Here is a 7,227-nt window from a genome sequence, read left to right on the forward strand (position 1 = left end):
ACTCCTCCCTCTTCCGGCCCCAGCGCCACCACGCGACTACATCTCTAATTCCAAGTAGTGGCGACCCGACGCTGCTATCAAGCTACCCCAGCAAAGGAAGCCATATGATTTGAATTCGAAAATGGGTTTGGTTAGGCAGCAGAGGCAAGATGACGGTGGGTTTGCTCCGATTTGGTGCCCATAGCATTTTCTGGGTGACCAAATCAGATTTTTTTAGGGGGCATTTTCCAAGTAACGGGACAGAAGGAAAGGAAAAAAAGTTTTGAATGTCTATTGGGGGGCAATAGATGTTTTCAAATTGATATAATCTCTTCGTTTTTTTCTTTAATCAAAGTTTTATTTGTCTAATTTTAGGAAGATTAGTTCCCATTCCGGCTACCGAAAGTTCTATTAGAGGGCAATACATGGCTGATAGTCGTCTATTGGGGGGCAATAAACGTCTATTAGGAGGCAATAGATGTCTATTGGGGGCAAAAAAACATTTCCAGTGAGATTTTCAGCAATTCCGGTGGGCTGCCTGTGACCGGAATCAGCGAAAGTTGGTCGGATTCCGGCGGCCGGTGACCGGGCTCCGGCGAAGTCTCCTATAGTTTCTCTCTCTTCCATTTTCTCTTTCTCTCTCTCTAAGTAACAAAGGGGTGAGGGTAAAATGATATTAAAAAAAATTTAAAAACAAAAAAAAAATCTTAATGGGGTATTAGGGAAGACCTCCTTAGAGTGTTTTGGGTAAGAGGTAATTAAAAAAACTTAATGGGGTAAGTGAGAAAAAAATCTATAAAAATGGGGTAAATGGACAAAAACCCTATTTTATTTTTTCGTATGTGGAATAATATAACTAAGGTTATTTGAGGAATTTAAATTAAGGTTTAGTGAGCAAATTTTTGTATTTAAAAGCACAAAGGAGTCTCTATGAGAGGTCAAATGAGCAAATTTAGAGGTCTTAATGAAAACTCTCAATGAAATATTGGCAAATATTAATATTCGACAAATCACTTTTAACAACATTTAAAAATTCCAATAAAAAAAATTTTCAAAAAAAAAAAAAAAATTAAAAATTCCAATAATTTCAAAGAAAATTTAAATTTCTATTGGTATTTCCTCAATCAAAACTGTCTTACATCTGCCCACCTCTAAGCCACCATCCCGCGCCACCAAGCGTCGAATTTTAACGGTGCTTGCATGAAGTAATCACGTTGCTGCATACTGAAATTGCTGTAAGGTCTCCATTGCTGGGTTCCCTTTCGGACTCAACCCAGTTTCTCAATCACGGTTTCAAACGGTTCCCAGAAACAAAGTTCCTTAATTTCCGACTGGGTTTTTAATCACCCATCGAAATTAATTTCACCAATATGTACTAGCCCGAACCAACAAATTTCAGCTTTGTTAGTGCTCCAATCTCCGTGTTCCACCAAACCCATATCTCAATTTCGAGACTTGAGACGATGCAGCAGCAGCAACAGCATCATCTGGGTTTTGAAGAACCACCAAGTAGCAGTAAGGCGAGTCTATTGATTCGTCACCTTCCAGAAGCCATTCCTGAAGAGACCCTGTTCCGCTTACTGTCCCACTATGGCGCTTCTTCTGTCCGCTCTTGCTCTCCTACCGGCAGGTCCATACTACCCTCTTTCTCTTCTTTTTCAGTTGTTCTTGTTTCTCTCTTTTATCGTTTTCGCTCTTGTTGTAATTGTAATCTTTGAGTATAACTACAGGTTGAGAAATTGTGCTTTTGTGGATTTCCAAAACGAAGGCTTGGCTTACCAAGCACAGCGTCAGTTGAATGGGTATAACAAACTATGTCACGTTCTCAGTTTTCGTGCTCGATACAAATAAAATGTGTAATGTACTAATTGGGTTGGTGGCATTTTGTTTGGGCAGGCTGAGGTTTCTTGGGAAGGTGTTAAAAGTGGAGAGGGCTACTAGCAATAGTGATAAGCCATTGCAGGATGGCAAGAAGGAATCAGTTTCTGTGCCTCCCACTTCCACGTCATCTTCGGGGTACAATCCTGCCGTCAAAAGGGAGACTCGGGAAACTGAAGTTTCAAGATCAGAGCCTATTGCCCCAAGGCTTGGTGTAGATTACTGCTTTCCTCCTCACCTTGAGTATGTATATAGCTTATGATGGTGTCCTATATATGAATTATGTTTTCCTGTTGTGATTGTCTGCTATTTTTAAGGATGTTCTGATTTCATATTACATGTAGTTCCATTTGTGATCGTATTTAGCTAATGGCTGCCAGACAGGAGTCTTGCTATTTCAACCTATTTGTAACTAATTAACTGAGGCAACAGAGAAACCCTACTTGTTTAAAGATCGTCCTTCTTGTTAATATCAGACAATAACCAATTGCCTAACTTTTTTCTTCCTGAACATATTATCTCACGTCGTGAAAGTTAGATATATGATTTTCATTTGAGTTTATGACTGTGTCTATGACAGACAAACTGCTTTGCTTATACATAGTGAATCTTCTATTACAGGTATGCTTACCCACCACCAGATGGAAATATTCTGACCAACGTTGTAAATGCTCTTATTGCTGTTCCTCGCTTTTATACTCAGGTTCTCTCCAATCTCATGCATAGCTACTGTAACATTATCCTTCAGCTCCCATAATTTGAATATCTACCTTGTTAACACAAAATCATTGCATTTTAGGTTTTGCACTTGATGAACAAAATGAATATTCCAGCTCCATTTCGCATGGCTCTTCCCTCTCCACCTCTACCACCTGCAGCTCCCGTGCCATTTTCCCCACCTCCCCCTCCTCTAGCTGCAAAGCCTCCCTCAGCAGATATATCAAGTGACGAGTCTGAAATGGAGTCTTCAGATGAGGTAACTTCTTTCCTCTAGACTGAAAATTACTAGTTTGATGATGTTGTTCTTGTTTCTTTTGGTTTTTTGTTTTTCTTCTTCTTCTTTAATTTATTAGGTGAAAGAGATATGAGAGAAAGTCAGGGAGAGACTAGAGGCGGAGTGGTTTTTACAATAAAAGCTAAAGAGAAAAAATTGTCTACTCTCTTAAGGACAAAAACCAAAAGCTACAAGTTGGAAATTTTAAATTTTTTGTGGACATTGAACAATGACACGTGGGGAAATGATTCATGACTCTTCAATTTGATATGTTCATACATCCACATTAATATTGTTGATTCAAACAAAAGTAGTTAAATTGATTGTGTGATTATCTACTCGCTTTACATATCATTCTTTGAGACTTGACTTTGGTTGTTATTAGGAGGCCTCTAGAGGAGCTTCAAGAGGAAAGAAGCGTGTCAAACGGGAATCTATTCTTGGTCCTGCAGTTGATAAAGGTGTAGCACATGAAGATGTTGGATTGAAACAAGCTATTCTAGTCCCAAAAGAGAGGCCAATGATAAAGAAGAAGAATCCTCTGCTACAGGTCATATACCTTTGAAGATTAATGATTGTAAATATTGGCTTACCTTCCAGTGATTTTATTTAATTTTCTTGGATTGTTACAGATAACAATTGCCCAGAAAGTTGCTAACAATGAGCACAAAGATGATAGCACTACCAAAGTAGAAGAGCTTCCGGAGACTGAGAGTTCAGTTATTAACCCTTTTGCAACTCCAGAAGAACTAGAAAGAGGAAAGTTGCCTCCAGAAGAAATATTATCGCTTCCAATGTTTAAGGTACCAACTCCAAATTTTGGTTATATTTTGGTAAAATGAGCATGGCGAAACGTTACCTTTTTCTAATATATACAACCTAGCTTTCCCAGCTGGCAAGAGCAGACCCATTTTGATATAATTATTATGAACTCATTGCATTTTGATTACTTTGAGAAAATTCAATTCCATCGTCATAATGTATTGCCTTGTGCAAGTCACGACTGATATACTACACACGCGCGCGCGCACACAACTAGTTCGGTTTTGTTTTTAGGCAAAGAAAAATCAATTTATAAGTTTGACTTCATTACCAAAAATGTGTGATAATTGGTTACGTGGAAAGCATAATTAGCTGTTACGAGTTCATGGCAGTGGACACGAGGATTTTCATGTCTGCAGTGACTTTGTCTGCAAGCTATCTTGTTTTTCTATTTTGTTTATACTTTAATCCATTTTAGATCTCAGTTGTTTTCTGGAAGTCAATTGCTTTTTGTCTGTTATATATTCTACAAGGTTGGTATCTGGCCACTGACCTACCTTGTATAGGTGTACAGTTTTTCTGAGAAATGTTTAGCCAGCAAAAATATATATGAGCTTTGAGGAGGAACATTTTCCATGAAAATATTTTTCCGAAATTAAGATTTAGCTGACTTCAGAAAACAAATTAAAATAATTTGGTATCACCATTTCACTTGGTATATGCAGAACTATACTGCCGGGACTCCTGCCTCCGTGTTGTATATAAAGAACTTGGCAAAGGACATTGTTGGTGATGACTTCTACTACATATTTGGTGAGCTCACAAACTTGATAAGTTATATATTTTGTACAATTTGGAATAGTAGTCTTCTGTAATAATATTTTGTTTCGGGATATTCTGAGAGTAGACCATTGAAGAAGTGGTGTCTTGGATGTACATTCTCTTCATATGTCCTCTACTTTTGGTGTCAAAAAGGAGAAACGATTCTCCAGTTTTCATGGTCCAAGCACTTTTGAACTGACTACCCTTTCTCCCTATAATAATACTGCTGTAGGGTCATTATTTGGAAGCATTGATGCAGCCAAATCTGCTCTGAGCGTGAAGCTTATGCAGGTAATCTCTCTCGATAACTTTTATGCTTTTGCAAAATTTAGCGTCTGAAGTTGTTCTTTAGATACACACCACAATGGAAAATCTCTTCAATTACAGTAGCAGGATGCTGGTAATCTTTTGTACTCCTAGTAAAAGAAGGTGCAACAGAGCTGTAAATGAATTTGCAGTAAATCTCCCTGAACTATTATTGAAATCCTTTGGAGTTTGGCCTGACAAAAGAAGTAGAAAAAGAGAACTATGAACAGTTATGGCATAGTTTAAGAGGGAAGTGGGGGCTATGGGGTTGCGATGAACCTTTAACCTTGACTTGCGAAGAATGGATGTTACTGAATTTAAAGATAGAGACCATATCTAGATTTGAATTCCTTGCCAACTTTGTCCTGAAGATGCCATTCTTTAAAAATTATCTGTTGCATGATATATTTTATAGTATTGAAACAAATGAGATCTTTTCCTACTTTGAAAAGCTGAAAGTAATATTTTGGATGTCAGGAAGGACGAATGAGGGGCCAAGCTTTCGTAACATTTCCTTCAGTTGAACAAAGCCAATATGCTTTGGTATGCATCTTGCCAATCTCACTTTGTTCTGCCTCAATCTCTCTCTTCTTAATTATAGCGACTGATTTGTTTTATTTATTTATTTATTTTTTTAATATTTTTTTTATAATTTTATTGATTTATTTATAAATAAAATGTAGACAGTTCATCTCTTGTGTGCATTATGAGTAAAAACAAAATGTAAAACCGTTGCACAGTTTAGCTCCTAACAAAGCATTAAAATTAAAGAGCGACATCTATAGCTAATATAATTGTTCTTTAATATCGGGTGGATTTCCCTGCCTGAGCTAGGCCCTGCTTCTTTATGCATGGCAGTCGCATCAGAATTTGATTTTGCCATGGGAACATCTTTCCTGATCCTTTAGTCTCAAACAGTTGCTTATCATTGTTTTTGGAGGCCTGTCTGCAGGGCCGGTCCTGAGATTCTAACGGCCTGAGGCGAAGAATTAAAATGTGGCCTCCGTGTGTGTGTGTCTATATATATATATATTTATATATACATATGCCAAATAACAATATAAAATCATGTATTTTTGAAAGAGTAAATTAAATTTTAATAGCAAAACCAAAATATATGAATTTATTTCTCTACATAAATTTCTAAATTACAAAACTAGTTAAATATAATTTCTTTTTTATGGCTGGGCCAGCGGGTCCAAGAAAAAATAGCTCAAGTGATTGGGGACAAAAAAAACAAACAACAAGAAACCTGAAAAGGTCAAAAATAGAAGTGAAACAAAAGGGAGATTCGAACCTTGGTGGGGAAAGACACGAACTGACTACACCACCGCTGGAGCAACGCACAATTTGCTGTTAATAGGAGGAAACTGTTTATATATATACTATGTCTAACATATGTACAGAAACTCAGGAGGCCCCCGGGAGCCGGTGGCCTGAGGCGGCTGCCTCAGGTGGCAGCCCTTAGGGCCGGCCTTGCCTGTCTGCTAACTTACGGTGTTCTCATACGGTTTTGGAGGGATTCTAGTCGCATGTAGTGTATACAATTTTGCCTAGCATTTAAGCAGATCTCGTCTTATCTTGCCGTTGAATTGAAGCAGGGATAAGTACTAACTTATAGTACCATAAATGTTGGTTGCAGAATCTAGTGAATGGGTATGTGTTCAAAGGCAAACCAATGATCATCCAGTTTGGCCGTAATCCTGCAGCTGTTAAAGCAACTTAAGTAGATCGACTATCAGGAGAATTTCTAAAGGTTAGATTTTACTTCATTTGTGCTTTCAGTGTATATGCGAGTTCCAATTATTCTCACTTTTTTTAGCACCATTTGTGCAATGTGGTGTTACATGGGCTAGATCTTTATTAACTTGTTGCTCAGTCCACTGTGTTAGTCCTTATTAGTTATACCGGGTTCTGATCAGCCACAAGGCTGTGGGTGGATCAACACCCTCAGAACATTTGTCTGTGGTGTGTTCATGTTTTAATTATCTCTGTCTTTTAGTAACTCTCCAAGTCACTTTCTTCACGAATCATCAAGCAAGAATATGGAATGCCCTGGGCGAAAGGAATTTCTAAGATATTCCATGGAGCAAATGTGGACTTAGAGCTGGTGCTGGCTGGAGGATAGGTGCCCAGATGGTCCCAACAAGGCATTCCTGCATCAGCTAACAGGTTCCAAAACGTGCATGGTTTCTCACTGATTCCATGCTGTCTTCGAAGTCTGGGTGCAAGCTTGCTGGCTGGTTAACTGGTTGTACAGGAAGGTTTATGCAAAACTTAGTTTTATGCTTCCATCCCAAGTTATTTGGACTTGTGGAGTCTTTGATGCAGGGTACCAATATTACCCGTCCCTACTGTAGTTTCTTTTCCAATTTATTTTTGATTGGATATTAAGATCACTTACAGACTGAAAGAAGATACAAATATGAGAAGCTTGTAAGGACGGAAGGAAATATATTATGGGGATTGTAATCTGCACTCCCCGT

The 7,227-nt window shown here is 38.2% G+C and overlaps 1 protein-coding gene across 2 annotated transcripts; it reads left to right on the forward strand.

Annotated features, from left to right (window-relative positions):
* Positions 1-1,103: 1,103 nt before the first annotated feature.
* On the forward strand, positions 1,104-7,227 carry LOC133731873 (U11/U12 small nuclear ribonucleoprotein 65 kDa protein). 2 transcript variants are annotated; one of them, XM_062159309.1, is made up of 12 exons: positions 1,104-1,609; positions 1,710-1,781; positions 1,876-2,100; positions 2,479-2,560; positions 2,657-2,833; positions 3,237-3,401; positions 3,484-3,654; positions 4,339-4,426; positions 4,668-4,726; positions 5,219-5,284; positions 6,384-6,497; positions 6,744-7,227. In XM_062159309.1, the coding sequence occupies exons 1-11, from the start codon at positions 1,443-1,445 to the stop codon at positions 6,465-6,467; spliced, it is 1,356 nt and encodes a 451-aa protein (XP_062015293.1). In that variant the 5' UTR covers positions 1,104-1,442; the 3' UTR covers positions 6,468-6,497; positions 6,744-7,227. The 2 variants fall into 2 exon arrangements, with proteins under 2 accessions (XP_062015293.1, XP_062015294.1); XM_062159310.1 differs by having other exon boundaries at positions 6,769-7,227.

This window comes from Rosa rugosa, chromosome 2 (assembly GCF_958449725.1).
Source record: "Rosa rugosa chromosome 2, drRosRugo1.1, whole genome shotgun sequence".
In the NCBI taxonomy this organism is placed as follows: Eukaryota; Viridiplantae; Streptophyta; class Magnoliopsida; order Rosales; family Rosaceae; genus Rosa; species Rosa rugosa.

What these genes read in the sequence shown, in the direction of transcription:
- LOC133731873 (XM_062159309.1), top strand. Translation starts at nt 1,443, where the DNA reads ATGCAGCAGCAGCAACAGCATCATCTGGGTTTTGAAGAACCACCAAGT. An exon ending in TGACTTCTACTACATATTTG is followed by an intron (nt 4,427 to 4,667) that starts GTGAGCTCACAA and finishes ATACTGCTGTAG; the next exon opens with GGTCATTATTTGGAAGCATT. An exon ending in TGAGCGTGAAGCTTATGCAG is followed by an intron (nt 4,727 to 5,218) that starts GTAATCTCTCTC and finishes TTTGGATGTCAG; the next exon opens with GAAGGACGAATGAGGGGCCA.